At 42.9% G+C, this 20,574-nt stretch overlaps 1 protein-coding gene across 1 annotated transcript; it reads right to left on the bottom strand.

Moving 5' to 3' along the window:
* Positions 1–840: 840 nt before the first annotated feature.
* Positions 841–9,248, bottom strand: yars2 (tyrosyl-tRNA synthetase 2, mitochondrial). The gene is made up of 5 exons (XM_014124502.3): positions 8,432–9,248; positions 8,022–8,189; positions 7,521–7,676; positions 7,135–7,305; positions 841–3,353 (listed from the first exon to the last, which is right to left on the bottom strand). The coding sequence occupies exons 1-5, from the start codon at positions 9,217–9,219 to the stop codon at positions 3,194–3,196; spliced, it is 1,443 nt and encodes a 480-aa protein (XP_013979977.1). The 5' UTR covers positions 9,220–9,248; the 3' UTR covers positions 841–3,193.
* Between the last annotated feature and the right edge of the window lie 11,326 nt (positions 9,249–20,574).

Genomic DNA, 20,574 nt, shown 5'->3' with positions numbered 1-20,574 from the left:
ACGGCCCCAACTTACATTGCTTGCAAAAATCTTTCATTGAAATCAAAGGGCCATAGACTTCAATGTTAAAAATGATACAATTTGGCCGCGCATCTCTTCTTGAACCGTTTAATCTATTAAACACCAAAAACAACATTGAGATGTTCAGACTGACCTTAGATTGCTTGTCAAAGGCTTTTTGAACTATTCTGATTTAAAATGTGCAATACTAACATGAGAGTCAATGGTGACCATGAGAGGTAGATACAGTATTCAGTGATACTGCTTTCTAACCATTCAAGCTAGGAACTCCAAACCAACTTCAGGATGATGGAAACATTTCATACATTCATTCATTATTTAATTATTCTATCCTTTAATCAGCTTAAATGTGCGTAAATTCTGTAACCGTATAAGCTATAAACACAAAACCACCTTTCAAACGTGCAGACCACCCCAACTTTCCTTGAGAAAATTCTAAAATATTTTTTTGTTACAGCATCTATACTTTTTTGTACTACAACAATATTTAAATGAGCTCCCAATGCACTTCAATGGCAATAAAAGGGCTATAGACTTACATGGGGAACATTTGGCAACGCAACTCCTCTTGAACCATTTAACACTAGAACTGCTGGGTCTCGAAGGACCCCCCTTCAAGCTAATAAGCATTCATTCTGACTGCAACATTCTAACAGTGTAATTAATACATGTCATATATGCTATTGCAAAAATAACAATTTGGTTGTGTTTATGAAGAGCTTAGGTAACATTAGAATAAGATATATTTTTTTTAATGTATAACAATAGCATTTTCATTAGTTTATGTTACTGTAAAACTAAAAACCCACAAATAAACGATTCAAGTGTTCAATCAATTTTATTCGGAGTGCCTTTGTTACAACTATGAAAAACAGAAAGCATGTGTTGAAACACATTAACAGCTTATTTGAATAACAACCAAATAAAAATACCCCAACTGCCAAGACTGCGTTTCGCCTATATGCATCTAACAGCGGCACCGCCCTCGCCCCACTAACCCTGCCACTGCTACTGAAAGACATCCTAGGTGAAACGCTGAGTAAATATTGAACCGTTCAAGCTAGACACCATGTTCAGGCTATCCATTCAATCAAATCAGCCAATCAATCTTTCCATGTACATACTTTTCCAACTATAACCAGTCACCACCATTACTACTAGAGTCACTACTAGTGATGCGCGGGTTGACTCATTATCCACATGGCGGACGGGTTTAGGGTCACTAAATATTGTGTGGCTGAAGGGCGGGTGTGTGGCGGGCGGGTTGAACAAAGAGTAACAATACCTTAAAAAAAATCCATACAATGTAGAATTCTTGTGCAATTTATATAGGCTACATTGATGTTTTTCTGTCATTATTTTAGGCTATCTGGTATTAGTGCATAAACCTAAGCTTTAGGACTTAACTGTATGCGCCAAATAGCCTACACAGCCAATCGCCAAATAATGCTTTTGGGAACGCGCAGAAAAAGTTCACGTCAATCCACGGAGGCAAAAATGACATTGTTGAAGTTTAATTCAATAAGACCAAAGCTGTGAAAGGAGAGTTGAAAATAAAGAGAAGGGAAAGAAAAGTCATGTTTGGAAAAGATTTGGTGAAGTGGTATAAGAGGATGTTACGTGTGATGATTGTGAGGCGCTGTACAAATCCGACAGTCACAAGACGGGACTTCAAATAGTCCTATGGCATGTCAAGGGAACTGTAGTCTACTGTTTAGATGGATTAAATGGAAACTGAAATCTGGACACTGACTCTAAGTCTTTAACCTCTCACATATCCTTAATAATAATGCTGGCAGAATTAAGCATTTCTTGCAGTAAAATTATACACCAAATGTAGGCAAAATTTGGACTTAGGAACAGGAGTGGAGAAATAGGATTTCTTTCTTTCTGCATTTTGATAGAATGCATTGCTCAGTTAGATAGATCTGCAGAGGTGCTGTCTTCATCATAAGAGCAGCATGAAAGCTGATAGTATTTCAAACACATAAAATATGCATCGAAGCAAAACTGAAATTTTATCAGAAACACTTTGGGTCATTTTCACAGCTTTCTTTTTCCTGACAACCGGTCAAACTGATGTCATTTGGACATTTTGCACAGAAATTCTTTTTTTTAGGGTTATTGTATTTTCTCCCAGTCCCTAAACGTATTTGCTCTGCGAAAGAAGACAAGAGAAAACTTTACTGATGTCAACTAGATTGAAGCATTCACTCTAGGGATCTATTACATTATTCTGGTGAGCAAGGGTTTATGTAGTCTTCTAGGGAAACATAATGACAAAAGAGAAGCTGCATGTATCTAATTATTGGCAAGTTGACTAACAAATAGCCTACAAATATGTTGGAAATTATAAGCAGAAACATGACTAACAAATAACCTACCAATATGTCGGAAATTATAAGCAGAAACATATCTAAATCAGCCCCCCAAAAATTCTGCACCCATTGTCAAAAAATCGTTCTGCTGCCTACAGCGCATTTTCTACATCTTTATTTCATCACATATAGTTGGGCGGTTGCAGATGGGTTATTAGGAATTGCGGGCGGGTGCTGGTGAACAAACAGCTGACCCGCGCACCATTAGTCAGTACCACCACTATAACTTATTTCAAAACCAGAAACACTTTAAAACAAGCTAGCAAGCACACATTTTCTTCAGGAAATATACTTCTCTAGTTTCCTATTCCTATTGTCATTTTTTTTATTTTGAATGATCATTTATTTTAGCTGTAAGATATTTTTGCCATAGAATTTTAATTCCTGGATGTAACTAGGGTCTTACAACTGAGCTTTGCTTCAGGCTTGCTAAAGGAGGCTTTTCCCGGTCCTCATTGAAAGAGAAGACGATACTGACCCCTAGTGGTGAAATTCAATAGTAGGCAAATCTGCGTTCTAATGATCACAAAAATAAAACAGTTTACGGACACAGTACGTAACATACAACTAACAAGACGAAAGACTTCTAACAAATATATTTAATACCACATCTTACAGCATCATTCAATCCACACATATATAGTGCACTACATCCACTCAGACACAAACAGGGATGTACTGAAACAATACAGGTCTAATTCCAATATCCATCTCCCTTCACCTAAGCCTCCCAGCTTGCGGTCCTACCTCCAGTCCACAAACAGTCCATAGGAGTTTTAAGGTCCCAGTGCCACTCACAGATTGAGCCACTTGATGATGTGGACGTTCTTCTTGCCCACTTTGAGGAGAGAAAGTCCGTTGGCCAAGAGGTGCTGGCCAGGGATCAGTACCTGCTCTGGGCTGTCGGTCTTACTGTGGTTGATCCATACAGCTCCTTCCGATACCATGCGATACCTGCAGCACATCACAAACACATTACAGCACAGAAATAGTCAGTTAACACAAAAGTCAGACAGACAAAAAAAGGAAGAATTTGAGAGAGAAATAGAGGGAGTGAGAGAGAAACAAGTAAAGAAATTAAAACCGGCCCAAAAAATAGCAATGTCCTGCTCTTTCCCTGACTTTTCTGCTCATTTGTCTGAATTTTAAAATCAAACAGAAAAGTATTTAGAGGTTTAAAAAAAAAAAGTCCCCCCACACCTATTCCCAACTTAACCCACCGAGACATCGCATTGTAAGACATTGGTACCCAGCCAGGCGCTAATGCATCTCTCTCTCCTCACTGAACGAATGACAAATGGGCAATAATTGTACACGTTACTTTAACATTTTAATTAGGACTAACTGAATGATAAGGAGGTTGAGGTTGATTTCATTTAAAACAATAGTGTAATGAGTTTGTGTTATGCCTATTTATCAGCGTTGGCACTCATGTTTATAGAAAAATAATGTGACCGTGCGACTTGCGGGCTAATATTCTCTTTTACGTTTTATTTTGTAAACTAATCACATTTATTGTAAGGGAAACGAAAACATGCTATGTGTTGCAGTAGACCTTTAGAATAATACAAAACATACACTATATATACACAAAAGTATGTGGACACCCCTTCAAATGAGTGGATTCAGCTATTTCAGCCACACCCGTTGCTGACAGGTGTATAGCCACGCAATCTCCATTGACAAACATTGTCAGTAGAATGGCCTTACTGAAGATCTCAGTAACTTTCAATGTGGCACCGTCCTTGGATGCCACCTTTCCAATAAGTCACATTTCTACCCTGCTAGAGCTGCCCGGTCAACTGTAAGTGCTGTTATTATGAAGTGGAAATGTCTAGGAGCAACAACGGCTCAGCCGTGAAGTGGTAGGCCACACAAGCTCACTGAACGGGACCGCCGACCGCTGAAGCACGTAGGCCCCTTAGTTCCAGTGAAGGGAAATCTTAACGCTACAGCATACAATGACATCCTAGACAATTCTGGGCATCCAACTTTGTGGCAACAGTTTGGGGACGGCCCTTTCCTGTTTCAGCATGACAATTCCCCCATGCACAAAGTGAGGTCCATACAGAAATGGTTTGTCGAGATCAGTGTGGAAGAACTTGACTGGCCTCAACCCCATCGGACACCTTTGAGATGAATTGGAACGCCGACTGCGAGCCAGGCCTAATCGCCCAACATCTGTGCCCGATCTCACTAATGCTCTTGTGGCTGAATGGAAGCAAGTCCCCACAGCAATGTTATAACATCTACTGGAAAGCCTTCCCAGAAGAGTGGAGACTGTTATAGCAGCAAAGGGGGGACCAACTCCATATTAATGCCCATGATTTTGGAATGAGGTGTTCGACGAGCAGGTGTCCATATACTTCTGGTCATGTAGTTTCTTTAGACCCGCATAAAATAAATAATATATTTATTTTGATGGTGTATATCAAATGGATTTATTCGACTTTTTAAACGCAGATGTTCCAAAGGCACGCATCAGCATCGTGTATGCAGAGGCCTGGAGATGCTAAACGTGTTTATGTTCATTAATGGTCAATGACAGAATTTTGAAACTGCCACAGCCCTATGCACGTTACCTCACAATCGAATTTCAATACGGCCTAACTGAATGATAAGGAGGGTGAAGAGGTTGATTTCATTTAGAACAACATTAGTGTAATGAGCTTGTGTTATGCCTATTTATCAGGGTTGGGGCTCATGTTAATCATTTGACCGCGGGCCTTGCGAGTCCATATCATCCTCTTTTACATTTAACAAGAAGCTATTACGAGAAAGTTGTATTTACAATAAATTTACTAATTACTAATAAAATGCTAAACATATCCTTGACTCTTTCCAAGTTGATGAGTGCGGGGAAACAAACAATGCCAGGCAGCCTTCGGAGCTGGCCCACGGAACTACACCTAAACTAAAACGAAACTACTTTCACACATAATAAAAGTTATCCTAAAGACAATATTAAATTGATAATAGTCTGATGAGTGACAATATGACCAGTTGTCAAAATGTACATGAAGAGATGGGGGCACAGCTTGGAATTGACAGATGCAGGGAAAGGAGCATAACTTCATCAAATCCTTCTTCAGAGTCACATGCAGGTTAAATGTTTTGATTTCAATACTGAACAAAAATTCAAACGCAACACGTCAAGTGTTGTTCCCATGTTTCATGAGCTGAAACAAAACAAAGAAATTTCCCATACGCACAAAAAGCGTATTTCTCTCCAATTTTGTGCACAAATTTGTTTACATCCCTGTTAGTGAGCATTTCTCCTTTGCCAAGATAATCCATCCACCTGACAGGTGTGGCATATCAAGAAACTGATTAAACATTATGATCATTACACAGGTGCACCTTGTGCTGGGGACAATAAAAGGCCACTCTAAAATGTGCAGTTTTGGCACACAACACAATGCCACAGATGTCTCAGGTTTTGAGGGAGCGTGCAATTGGCATGCTGACTGCAGGAATGACATTTCTTTACCATAAGCCACCTCCAACATTGTTTTAGAGAATTTGGCAGTACGTCCAAACGGCCTCAACCGCAGACCAAGTGTAACCACGCCAGCTTAGGACCTCCACATCCGGCTTCTTCACCTGCGGGAACATCTGAGACCAGCCACTCGGACAGCTGATGAAACTGATAAGTATTTCTGTCTGTAATAAAGCCCTTTTGTGGGGAAATACTCATTCTGATTAGCTGGCCCTCCCAGGCCCACCTTTGGCAGCTCCCCTGCCCAGTCATGTGAAATCCAAATATGAACTGTAACTCAGTAAAATAGTTGAAATTGTTGCATTTATAGTTTTGTTCAGTATATATAGTATCAGAAAGAGCATATTCTGCAGTTTCTATGACACCTTGTTAAAATAACTTAAAATTCAAGAAGTGCATCTCTATTTCCAAGAATAGCTGCGCTGTCCATGCCTTCAGCACATGACCACTTCGCTGTCCATGCCTTCAGCACATGACCACTCCGCTGTCCATGCCTTCAGCACATGACCACTCCGCTGTCCATGCCTTCAGCACATGACCACTCCGCTGTCCATGCCTTCAGCACATGACCACTCGCACGGCAGAACTGATCTGGCTACTAAGCGAAGACTAGTAACACAATCTTAAAATATGCTATTCTGTATTTGTTCAAATACATTTTCTTATTTCCACAATGTTTCTTTAGACCTGCCAAAACTAAATTATACTGGAATTCTTTGTGATGGACTTGAACTAGTTGTTTTTCTTTTTAACTTATAGCCCATAGTAACATAAACTAATAAAAACGCTACTGTGTTCTTTGAAAGAATAGTTTTTTTAGTATTCTAACATTACCTTCATAAACACAACCAAATGATTATTCTTCCGACAGCATATATGAAATGTATTTATTAGACTGTTAGAATGTTGATGCGTCATTGTCTGGAAGTGTCGAAATATGGCTTTAGGCGTACGTTCTTCACTCAGACTTTGTAGAACTATACAAAACATATCCTTGACTCTATCTAAACAAATATCTATTGTTAAATTTTTACATGGATATAATTCCACAAATATGTCTTCATGCAATTCATAATTTACAATAGTTTATGCACTATTTATGGTGCGTACGTGTTGGTGCTTATGTTTGCGCACCTTGAGGGTTGATATGCATGTGATGCGTATGCTAAAGGTGCGAGAACAGAGAGTGAGCGGGTCAGGTATAAGGAACAGAGGAACGTAAAGGTGGAGCCCTACCCTTTGGCCCCCTGGGGGATGGCCTCTGCCCTGTGGCAGGCATCCAGTACTGTGGTCCCTGGCTCCAGCAGCAGCTCATGGAAAGGGGCCTCTCTGAAGAGCTCCTGCAGCTCAGCATCGCTCATCTGCTCCAGGGCCTGTAGGTTACTGTGGTACAGGGCATTGGTGCACCTGGAGAGAAACACACACACACACACACACACACACACACACACACACACACACCACACACACACACACACACACACACACACACACACACACACACACACACACACACACACACACCCAGCATTACTAATAGTCCCAAGCGAGACCTCATTAATGACACACAAATGACCTATGCATATGTGCACTCACACAACACACACGGACACACTCCTCACCTTTTGGCACTCTCCAGACCCTCCTTGCCGTGGACCAGTTTGGTGATTTCGGCGGCGAGGCGTTTGTGTGCGGGCCGTTTTCCTGGCTCCTGTCTCTGCTGCTCCATCACCCTCTCCACCTCGGCCAGGGTTAGGAAGGTGAACAGTTTCAGATACCTGCAGGTAGCACAACCAACCAACCCCGACTCAGTCTCCAACATCACCAGACATGGGCTACACTCAGGTGCTAATACCATCAGGTCCCATGTTCACAAAGCGTCTCGGAGTAGGGGTGCTGATCTAGTTGCGCCTTTTAAATCATAGAGGGGGGACCTTATCCTAGATCAGCACTCCTCATCTGAGACGCTTCAATACGGGGCCCGAGGCCGGTTTCACAGACTCGGGTTAAGCCTAGTGGTCCTAGTCTATACAAACAAATTATACCAGGATGAATATAAACCTAAATTGAAGGCTCTGATAAGTGGGCCAGTTCTATTGTGGTCTCAGTCTCCAGCCACCTACCATTCCACACTGCTGTCAGGCTGCCTGAGGAAGAACTGATAGAGGTCAAACGGAGATGTCTTGTCCCTGTTCAGCCACACTGCATTGCCTGCTGTCTTCCCCAGCTTGTCCCCCGCAGAGCTGGTCACCAGTGGGATGGTCAGCCCATACACGTCCTGTCCAGTCACCCTGTTACAGAGAAATTGATACAATGGATATTAAAGAGGCCATCACTGGTCAGTTAATGTTGAGGCAAGTGTGTGTTATTGCATGTTTACTACTGTAGGCTATTTATGGCCTTGAATCATCACTCTGGTGTCTGATGCCACATGCAGATGCTAGGCTACAATATCTGGAATCAATATGATAATTGGTCAGTACATTTGCAAATGTCTCTGTGTGTGTGTCCAATGAATCTGATGCAACATCACTTGTGTATAAACTCGTGCCCAGACATCAGGTTGCCCAGCTGGTCTGTCCCTCCCAGCTGAATCTTACAGCTGTGATTCTGGTTCAGGTGGTAGAAGTCATAAGCTTGAAACAGCTGGTAAGAGAACTCAGTTAGGCTCATGCCCTCTGCACTCTTCAGCCTGGACTGGACACTGTGCCTACTGAGCAGGGTCCCCATTCGGAAACGTCTGCCAACTTCTGACAGAAAAGCAACCACATTCCAGTCTTTGTACCAAGCTAGATTGTTCAATATGGTTACAGTGCCAAGCTTTTTAGAGTCGTTGTGTAAATTCAGTTCGTGGTTGGTGAAGATTCGCTGCAAGCTCTCCCTGATAGCCCTTGTATTGTCCTCCACTACATCAGACGGTAGATGCTCTCTCTCGCTCGTTTTCCCGCTTGGGTCCCCTATCTGTGCTGTTGCACCACCGATTAGAGCGATGACATTGTGTCCTGCGCTTCGAAAATGCAATAGCCCGACGATGGCGAGTAAATTACCCACGTGAAGGCTGTCCGCCGTGGGGTCGAATCCGCAGTACACGGTCTGGCACCCGGACTGAAGCAGTTGAGGAAGTTGCTCCTGGGCTGCGTTTTCGGGGAAAGCATCCTTCAAAATGCCCCGCTTATTTAGCGAAAAAAGAAGTCCACTTTGGGTTGTTGCAGAGCGATGAAACATGTATCTTAACGTTATACACGGGAGTGTGTTTTTCAAAATAATATAATGACCATGCCACGATACACGAGAAAAAAGCCTGGCTATGGATGCCGCCATATTGGAAACTGTGACACACTGGACAGGAAGATGAAAGGGACTAATGTATGAGAGAAAAAATATAGCGCCATCTAGTCTATTGTGTAACTATACCACATCCTGCTTGTTCCTCCTGACCTGTGGCCTTTTTTTATTGAAAGGAGCATCACCCTCTCATCACTGTGCACTTTCACCACCCTGTGAAGTTCCTCATCATTTATTTCATCTGTAGGAAATTGCATGTTTTTTCCGACGAGTGGTAGTGGGAGGACCACACAACATGTCATCAACATGTCAACATGACTCCAAGTTTACTTCGGTATGATGGTTATTACAGTACATCATTAAAAGCGATTCCACCAACATTTCTCACATAATTCATTTTACCAACACAAAAAGATTCCACCTTGTGTAGCATATTTTGATTTGTCAACATTTGGAAAGTTTAGCCTACCTGTTTCCATCAGGCCTGTCATGACATGTTTTATCCGACATGTAGGCTACTGTAGTAGCATAAAGAAGTGGGAAGGAAATCTGATTATTTTCCAGATTTTTTTTTCTTCTGCCCGTTCCCAAAAGCATTTGGCAATTGACGTGTAGGCTATTTGGCGTGCGTAAAATTAGACCCTAAAGTGTAGACTTACACTCTAATGCCAGATATATCAATTGCACAAACTTTATAAATGTATGGATTTTAATTGTGGGGGGGGGGGGGGAGCAACTGACATTTTATATCAGCCAGTCGGAATCATGAATCAACATACATTGTATGGATATATACAAAGAAATGTCAGAAACTGGTCAAATTTTGCTGTTATTCCCCCCAAAATAAATGCACTACTAAGCAGGTGGGGGAGTTTGCTTTTATTTTTACTCAACTTGGCTTTTGTCATTGACATAGAGGAGTAAGAAAACATGGTCAATTACACATTATTCCCATTTTCCAAATTATCCAGATTTAAATTCGTGAGATTTGAATGGGATATCCACACAACAGGCAAACACATTATTAACAACAGGCAAACACACAACCCAAACAAATACTTTTTTTCATTATCAATCTGAGAGGATAATATGACACATTATGTAACATTAAAAATCAAATATATATAAACATTGAGGTTCTTATTCTGGTGACATGATGATCGGTGTTTGGCTGCCATTTGACAAATGAAAATAATCTCACACTTTTATCCATAATAATCTCATCATGTAGTTACAGGTATTCCCAAACTGGGGTACGCGTACCCCTGGGCAATGCCGTCAGGGGTTCGCCAAATAAAAATGTGATTCACATTTAAAAAATATATAATAATTTATTATTATATAAAAATAAACATTTCTTCACATTTTCAAACAGTCCATTTATATTTTCCAACGGGGCTATACATTTGGGTGAGTTTTTTTTCTCACCTGAGTAGCATCATTTCACTGCCAAAAATAAAATTCAACCATCTAGTGTTCAGCGAAATAACAACACAATGTCAAATGCAGGTAGCCTAGTCAAATAATTAACATCCAATCACATTAACCGTTACTCTCTTACGGGAATTCCACTAACGGTCCGTATGTTACCAAACGTAGCTGCTGCTCATTACGTTTGCTCGGAAATTGATAAATGGTAAAAAAAAAAAGGTAAGGCCTGCGTCCATAGAAACACATACCAGCTCTACTGATAGTACTGCTACTACCAGCAGTACTGCTACTACCAGCAGTACTACACCTGCACCTGTCGACGACACAAGATGTTCTGCTTTGTTGATGATTAGTTATTTGAGAAGGAGACCAAGTCAAGACGTTGGACCGGGTGATTCAGTTTATAGTAAGGCAGTTTATTATGAGACAAAGATATTTGGCAAAGCATGCACGGACTCCTTCGTTTAGCTCATAGGGAACTAGCAGAAGAGAGCCCCGAAACATAGTGTGCGTTTAATTTATACAATGAAATAACAGTGTGTTGACGTTGAGTCTGGTAGGTCCGCTCTCCTGACTGGTCGATGAGTGGAGGGACGGTCCACTCTCCAGGTGGTGTCGACTTCCCATTGGCCCTTGGCAGTGTCCTTTGTCCTCGGAGTCCAACACACCTAAGTGTGTGTGTGTATTTCTGGTAATTCGTGTCTGGGTGCTTGCAATATTCATGGAATGTTGTTCTTTACACCAAGGGTCAGTTCGTGTGGCTAGGGTGCTTTCATGTCTTGACATTTTTGTGTGAGTGCTTAGTCCGCCATCAGTCTCTGGGTGTGGTCGTGATTGGTATCAGTTGGTTGCTCAATATGTCTCTGGAGTTTTGTTGTGTGCTGTTGTGAAACATGTTGTGCAAATGCCCTCCTTATATATCATTAGGTAAAACGTTAGATTATCTTTATTACAGCTTCCACAAGCAAATCTAATGCTAGCATCAGTAATTCTCCATTTGTTGTTAGCCCAGCTAGCATGGACACTGACAGTTGTGAATCTGATGCAGCCGAAGAGCTACTGCCCCCTTACCCGGGAAAGCACCAAACAACAGACAGGGACGAATGGCCTTGAAGCGTCGTGTATGGTGAGCTAGGACAGGCAAGCCCAATACTATTGTGGAGGACTTAAATCTTCATGCTGCCGCGAATATGGCTGGGACAATGCTGGGGGAAAAAGGCCAAAAAAACCTATGCTTGAAAGACGTTTTGGACACTACAGTGAAAATGGTTAAGAAGAAGAAAAAAAAGTGTTTGTGCAGTATTAATTTACCATCCTTACAAACCACTTAATGTAAATGTACATTATTGTATTGTACATAGGCTGGTCATCTAGGTTTGTATCTGTAGACTTTCCATCACCATGAAGAAAAATAACGTTCAATACAGTAATTGAGTACATTGAGTCATCAAGTGGTTTGTGAAGATGTGGCTCAGTTGGTAGAGCATGCCACTTGCAATGCTAGGGTTGTGGTTAATGTTCCCTCTAAACTAAGCGTGGAAGAAATATCAGCCCGCGCAGAGAAGCACAAGACTGAACTTCACTCAACTTTCTATAGAGTTTTCTCCTTTAGTTAACACTATTGACATTTCCATCTACTGTGGGAATTGTGATTGAATCAACACAATATTAGCCACTTTCATTGTAACATACCGAAACAAAACGAACTATGTAAGACCCTTAGTATGCTAAACTAACTGGGCAAGAGATGTTCTTGTAGGTAGAGACCACTGGAGTAGGATTCTGTTGCAATGACGAGCATGACTCAGGCCTGTCTGGACTGTGTTTAGGCTACAGTAGATGTGCTTGTTTGAGATCAAAGCAAGAGCTGCACATAGCAACGTGTGCACATTTTGTTCATATTCTTTGCTAGTTAGTGAGTCATTAATCCAGTTATAGATCATTTTAGGTCAACAAACATTTTAGCCATCTTTGAAAAGCGAGGCAGGTAAAAAGCTTTTTATTATGTCTTAAAGGGGCCGTGTTGTATTTTGAGAAGGTCTTGAATAAGCTAAGTAGCCAATAGGCAGAGCGTATCATAATTTGTCTGATTCTCTGTAATAATGCTATGGGGATAATAATGAATTGTATTTTGTAATGTTGTTTCTTGCATCAAACAAGACAACATTTTCAGTCACCTTGTCTGAAGTGAATGAACAGGTCAATGTCGGCCTCCATTGAACACCACACATTGGCTGCTACTGCAGGCTGAATGATATAAATAGCTGTTCTATGTTGAAATGTTATGGGATGCATTTTTCTGAAAGTTTTTTTTATGGTAGGCCTACAGTGCATTTTTTTAAATAAAAAATTCAAACTGTAATATCACATTTACATAAGTATTTATACCCTTTACTCAGTACTTTGTTTAAGCACCTTTGGCAGTGATTACAGCATTGAGTCTTCTTGAGTATTACCCTACAAGCTTGGCACACCTATATTGGGGAGTTTCTCTGTAACGGTCCTTTGTGTAGCTGGTGTAGAGAGTCAGGCGCAGGACAGCAGATATGCATTAATCAAAGTTCTTTACTCAAAAAGATAAATATCCAAATTAAATCATGAGCCCACAAAGACGGGCCGAATTACAACAAAGAATCACTCACAAACACAACATGGGGAACAGAGGGTTAAATTATAAACAAGTAATTGGTTGAGTGAAGCCAGGTGTGTTAGACAAAGACAGAACAAATGGAAAATGGATCGGCGGCAGCTAGAAAGCCGGTGACGTCAAGCGCCGAACGCCGCCCGAACAAGGAGAGGTACCAACTCCGGCGGAAAGTCGTGACATTCTCCCATTCTTCTCTGCAGATCCTCTCAAGCTCTGTCAGGTTGGAGGCACTGCACAGCTATTTTCAGGTCTCTCCAGAGATGTTAGATCGGGTTCAAGTCCGGGCTCTGGCTGGGCCACTCAAGGACATTCAGAGACTTGTCCTGAGTATAAGGACACAAGGCAAGACCCAAATGCAGACACAGGAGGCAGATGGTTGAGCTCCGATATTTATTATACCAAAAGGGGTAGGCAAAAGGCAGGTTGGGGACAGGCGAGAGTTCATAAACCAGGTCCTAGTCCAAACAGTACCAGGGGATAGACAGGCTCGAGGTCAGAACAGGCAGAGTGGTCAGCCAGGCGGATTCGGCATCAGGGCAGGCAAGGGTCAAAACCAGGAGGGCTAGGAAAAAACAGAGACTGGGAAAAAATAGGGCATTGGAGAAACGCTGGTTGACTTGGCAAAACAAGACGAACTGGCACAGAGAGACAGGAAACACAGGGATAAATACACCGGGGACGAATGAGGAAAATAGGAGACACCTGGAGGTGGGTGGAGACAATCACAAAGACAGATCAGGGCGTGACACCGAGACCACTCCTGCGTTGTCTTGGCTGTGTGCTTAGGGTTGTTGTTCTGTTGCAAGGTGAACCTTCACCCCAGTCTGAGGTCCTGAGCGCTCTGGAGCAGGTTTTCATCAAGGATCTCTGTACTTTGCGCCATTCATCTTTACCTTGAGCTTAATTACAGACAGAAATACACGTTTACAATGTTTTTATGCAGATTTTAGAAAATTCGCATGAAAGTCTGTCACCAATTGGATGGAAACCTATAGACACCCTAAAGACTGGCATGTGTGCCAATCCAGTGTCACTTTGATTATGCCCGCAAATCATGGTTCACCAGCAGCCCCAAACATCTGAAGAATAGCTACAGACTAGGGTTTAATATTTTCCCGGTATTTTACAAATGTTCCATCCCGAGAATAATAACTTTTCTCCCGGCTAACCAAATATTTCCCGCCCAAACCGGAAGTGTCATTCTACATTTAATTTACATTTAAGTCATTTAGCAGATGCTCTTATCCAGAGCGACTTACAAATTGGTGCATTCACCTTATAATATCCAGTGGAACAACCACTTTACAATAGTGCATCTAAATCTTTTAAGGGGGGGGGTTAGAAGGATTACTTTATCCTATCCTAGGTATTCCTTAAAGAGGTGGGGTTTCAGGTGTCTCTGGAAGGTGGTGATTGACTCCGCTGTCCTGGCGTCGTGAGGGAGCTTGTTCCACCATCGGGGTGCCAGAGCAGCGAACAGTTTTGACTGGGCTGAGCGGGAACTGTGCTTCCTCAGAGGTAGGGGGGCCAGCAGGCCAGAGGTGGATGAACGCAGTGCCCTTGTTTGGGTGTAGGGCCTGATCAGAGCCTGAAGGTATGGAGGTGCCGTTCCCTTCACAGCTCCGTAGGCAATCACCATGGTCTTGTAGCGGATGCGAGCTTCAACTGGAAGCCAGTGGAGAGAGCGGAGGAGCGGGGTGACGTGAGAGAACTTGGGAAGGTTGAACACCAGACGGGCTGCGGCGTTCTGGATGAGATGTAGGGGTTTAATGGCACAGCCAACAGCGAGTTGCAGTAATCCAGACAGGAGATGACAAGTGCCTGGATTAGGACCTGCGCCGCTTCCTGTGTGAGGCAGGGTCGTACTCTGCGAATGTTGTAGAGCATGAACCTACAGGATCGGGTCACCGCCTTGATGTTAGTGGAGAACGACAGGGTGTTGTCCAGGATCACGCCAAGGTTCTTAGCACTCTGGGAGGAGGACACAAGGGAGTTGTCAACCGTGATGGCGAGATCATGGAACGGGCAGTCCTTCCCCGGGAGGAAGAGCAGCTCCGTCTTGCCGAGGTTCAGCTTGAGGTGGTGATCCGTCATCCACACTGATATGTCTGACAGACATGCAGAGATGCGATTCGCCACCTGGTTATCAGAAAGGGGAAAGGAGAAGATTAATTGTGTGTCGTCTGCATAGCAATGATAGGAGAGACCATGTGAGGATATGACAGAGCCAAGTGACTTGGTGTATAGCGAGAATAGGAGAGGGCCTAGAACAGAGCCCTGGGGGACACCAGTGGTGAGAGCGCATGGTGCGGAGACAGATTCTCGCCACGCCACCTGGTAGGAGCGACCTGTCAGGTAGGACGCAATCCAAGCGTGGGCCGCGCCGGAGATGCCCAACTCGGAGAGGGTGGAGAGGAGGATCTGATGGTTCACAGTATCAAAGGCAGCAGATAGGTCTAGAAGGATGAGAGCAGAGGAGAGTGAGTTAGCTTTAGCAGTGCGGAGATCCTCCGTGACACAGAGAAGAGCAGTCTCAGTTGAATGCCCAGTCTTGAAACCTGACTGATTAGGATCAAGAAGGTCATTCTGAGAGAGATAGCAGGAGAGCTGGCCAAGGACGGCACGTTCAAGAGTTTTGGAGAGAAAAGAAAGAAGGGATACTGGTCTGTAGTTGTTGACATCGGAGGGATCGAGTGTAGGTTTCTAAAGCATATAAAGCATATTAATATGTCTGGATTTGAGCCCAAGCCCAAAAAAGACCAAATGATTGTGCTGTTATCCAATACATAACCTATGATAGAGGCTACTACCCATTACGCATGACAGAAAAACATAAAAGCCCATAGATGTAGCTATGTTCATAAATAAGGTGACCCCCGAAAGCCGGATAGAGGTCTGTAAAATAGACGTGCATTCAGTCCTTATAGTACTGTAGCATTTGCTGCAGCAAATGTAGGGACCTGTCACATCCTGACCAGTAGAGGGTGTAGTTGGGTCAGGACGTGGCAGAAGGGAGTGTGTGTTTTTTATTGTTTCATTGATTTTGGCCGTGTGACTTCCAATCAAGCACAGCTGTAGAGGGTTGTGGTTGATTGGGAGTCACACATAAGGAGCATGTTTTTCCTTTGGGTTTTGTGGGTAATTGTTTCTTGTTTAGTGTGTTTGCACCTGACAGGACTGTTGGCTGTCAGTTTCCTTGTTTTGTTTGTTATAGTGTTCTTTCTAATTAAATTGAAAGATGAATACTAACTCCGCTGCATTTTGGTCCATTCCTGAAGACAGCCCTTACAGGACCACAATGAAAATAAGTCGCCGACTTTATTGTGCAATCCCGGTCACTTTTAAAATGATTTGTGTATATACAGTATGTCTTTTTTTAACTGACAAATAAAATCAATCAATCAATCCCAACTGTGCAGAGGCAATTTGATGAATGGAAAGAGACATCTGTTAAAAAACAGCAAAACGGTTAATGACATTGTCAAACCAAACAAATTTGTTGCATATATTATAAATATTGTATCTAAATGTTAAATCTCTGATTTTCCCCTGGCTGATCATTGTCTGCAACCGGCTCTGATCGTGAAGTAATGAAACAGGCAGGAAGAGTGAGATCATCTGTGGTGGTCGGCTAACCTCAAGCTTCTGACCCATAGCCCTGCGTGGCATCAGTTGTGCCACAAAAGCAAAGTCGATATCCACGTTTATTAACACAGGGTCACTACAGTTATTGTTATTTGTAGTGGCATTTATTCATGGATGGCAAGGGAAGCAATGCTTCCCACAAAAATGTACCAATAATTCTTTTTTTTACGATAAAGTTATGTATCTTTCGTCTCTCTGTGTTTCAATTTTCCTTCAATTCGCAAGAGGCTGAATGTATCTCACAGGAGAAAGCATCCGAGTGAGCGAAACAGCGCCCCTCTGTCTCTCTACGCATAAGCCATCTATCTGATGCTGTCTGGTCCAAACGGATATGACATTGTTGCCACCCGTAGCATTGAAGGCAAGGGAAGCCAGCATATGGCCTACCTTGACAAAAAAAGTATACAAATTAGCCAATCAGCATTGACCTAAACTGAGCAAGCTCAACTGTGAAAGCTCACCAAAAGAAGTGTCAAGGGAAGCCAGCTTGGATTTGGCATTACTCCTATCAAATCCCTTTGAGAGCATATGTCATTCACAGAAAAACTAGCTAAAGTTGGCCCTTTCCTAAATAAGCCATGGATGGAGACAGGGATTTGTACTTGTGGTTTTACTTAATTATCCGTACTGGCCAATGATTATGACGGCAATTCCGATCCAACCATTACTTCATTCATTGTTGTGCCCCTGGCCTGAGAGGATGGAAGTTCAGTGATTTTACCAACGCACCGCTACTGGTTATTTGTGGTCATAACTATTATGTTGAGGTAATTCTATGAAGGGGGAGGGTGTTCCATTTATTTGACAGTACAAAGGGAGGGTCATGTGACAATGTTTTTTTTTTAAAGTCTGTCCCTAAGAGGAAACCCGCTAAATGGAGAGTTGAAAATAGTGAGAAGGGAGGGCCAGAAAACAAATGTTCGGGAAAGATTTAGTGAAGTGGTAAAAGAGCATGATAGCAGTGAATGTTGTGTGTGATGATTGTGATAGGCTATACAACTGTAGCCTACTGTTCAGATGGGTTAAATGGAAACTGAAATCTGGACACTGACTGTAGGTCTATAACCTCTCACATAGCCTTAATATTGACTACTGCAGAATTAAGTCTTTCTTGCAGTAAATTGATACACCAAATGTAAAGGAGTGGAGAAATATCATTTATTTCTTTCAGCATCTTGAGAGAATGCCTGAATGTGTCATTAGGGACCATCTGTAGAGGTGCTATCTTTATCAGCATCATACAAGCTGATAGTGTTTCAACCAAATTAAATATGCATCCAAGCCGAACTGAAATGTTATCAGAAATTAGTTTCACAGCTTTCTATGTCCTTACAACCGGAAAAACTGCTGTCAATTGGACATTTTGCACAGAAAATATTTGGATTGAATTGTTTTGGGTGCGGGTGCGGGTGAACAAAAAGCTGATGCCAAAAGCTGCCTGTTCAAGACATAATTTTCAGTTATGTCTGAAGACCAGCAGATGGAGTCCTCAATCTCCACATCCCATGGCCTCATAGATTCATATCCTCATAGACTCATAGACTTTCTTCTTTGGGATTGGGTTGGCAGATGGCATCCAACATTTAAGGTGCATACACCGCCACCTACTGTATCGGAGTGTGAGGCCAGTCACTGCCTAACTACATTAAATTCTCTTCATTAGTCCCGTTCTTCTAAGAAAGTGAAATAGAGCCCTAGACACCACTTCCCTCCTCTTTCTTCCCCAGCCAAACCCCAACCCCATCTATCCTCTCTACCCCTTTCACACAATCTCTCCCTATCTACGTCATACAGTTCACAAAATATCAACACGTTCCACCGTTTCCTCCACTAAACACTCATCACACAGACCTGTTTCATGCCTCCCTATCATCCACAACGTGGCACTCAAACATCCACAACTTCCTCTCTCCTACATCCCATACTCCCCCACTTCTTCCTTTACTGACCGATGCGCGCAATACAATTGCCTCCCCTTACTACTAGCATCCCACTCCTTTTTCCAAAGATCGAGCCCTTTTGATCAAGGACTTGACTTCCCAGCAGCCCAGCGGGATCTGAATATCTACCCCCTCTCTCCTCACAGCACTCTTAGCCACCACATCAGCCTTCTCATTACCCTCCACACCCACATGGGTGGAAAGACAGCAAAAGCTTACCACCACTCCCATCCTCTCCAATCCCATTGACAGCACCATCATCTCCACAAACAAGTCTCCCCTGCCTGTCTGCACACTACTCAACACTGCAGCCGAATCAGAGCAGATCACCACTCTGAGTGGTTTCACCTCCTCCACCCATCTCAGACCTAAGATCATGGCCATCAACTCGGCTGCATACACTGACACATAATCAGTTAACCGCTTACATACTCTAACATTGAAATCTGGAATTTACACCCCAACCCCCACCCTACCACTGAATGGATCCTTTGAACCATCTGTATATATCCTTAAAAATGAATACAATCGATTATCTATACATCTCTCCACACACCTTCTCACGTCCTCACCCCATTCTCTCCTGCCCTCAATCATGTCAACGTCTACACTTGGTTTCGGAAACGGCCACGGAAGAGCGTTGCCCAATGCAATTGCCGGCCCTGTCTCTCTCTACCCCATTCCATATTCTACCACCTTCTGCCCGATTGTCCAACCGTACGCCCTCTGCTTACCCCCTTCTCGTTCCCAGCATTCCCCAGTTGCCATGACCGCAGGATGTCCCTCTGAACTCCCTTTCAACCTCAACCAGTACGCTAATGCAAGTTTGTCCCGCCTTATCCTCAGTGGCAGTTCCCCACTATCCACCTGCAAGCTGCAATGCCTCAACAGGTGTTGTCCTGAAGGCACCCACACACAATCTCAGGGCCCTTGACCGTATCTTTTCAAGGGGCTGTAGTACCGTTTTGACTGCCGATCCATATACTGTACAAAGCACCCATAATCCAAAGATGACCGGATCAATGCCTAGTACATATACAGCAATGTTTTTCTATCTGACCCCCAATCATATCCTGCCCCTACAGGAGGTTGGTGGCACCTTAATTGGGGAGGATGGGCTCGTGGTAATGGCTGGAGCCAGTGGAAATGCTGTTTGATTGGCTGGCTGCATCAATTGAACAGCTGCATCAATTGGACAACGCGACTTGGGAGCGTGGTGAAACAGAGGTGTCACAGTCTGTCCTTTAGAGTTTTTAATCTTTACATGACAAGGTCGTGTAAGGCTTTATCAATTACCACGTTAGAGGTTGGCTTCTTAGCGTGTATAGCAATGGTTATCATCTGTACAGTAGAATTTGAACGTAAATCACAGAAAATAGATGTTGTGGTGGCAGCTGCAGAGAAGTACTTGGGGGTATGAGATTTGACTTCATAAGAGTTCCAGGGTGTGTTGAGTGGTGGTGTCCCGTCCTCCCAGTCCGATGGCATGGTGCAGGAGCAGATAGGATCAAAGTAGTAGAATGAGGTAGTGGGTTTTAATGAGTCTAGGGCTGGTTGGAAGGGTGTTTTATTTGTTATTTTATTTTTTCATTTTGTATCAATAAGTATAATGGATTTAGACTATAGTCCAGTTGGGAGCGGTAATGCAACATATTGGATGCCAATAAGAGGTCTTCCTGGATCCACATGTACTTGAATACCCGAGACCCATTCCGGGACCTAAGCGGG

The sequence above is a fragment of the Salmo salar genome, chromosome 10 (genome assembly GCF_965601325.2).
Source record: "Salmo salar chromosome 10, fSalSal1, whole genome shotgun sequence".
In the NCBI taxonomy this organism is placed as follows: domain Eukaryota; kingdom Metazoa; phylum Chordata; class Actinopteri; order Salmoniformes; family Salmonidae; genus Salmo; species Salmo salar.
Note: the sequence above shows the minus strand (reverse complement) of the source record. Positions and strands in the feature narration are given on the sequence as shown.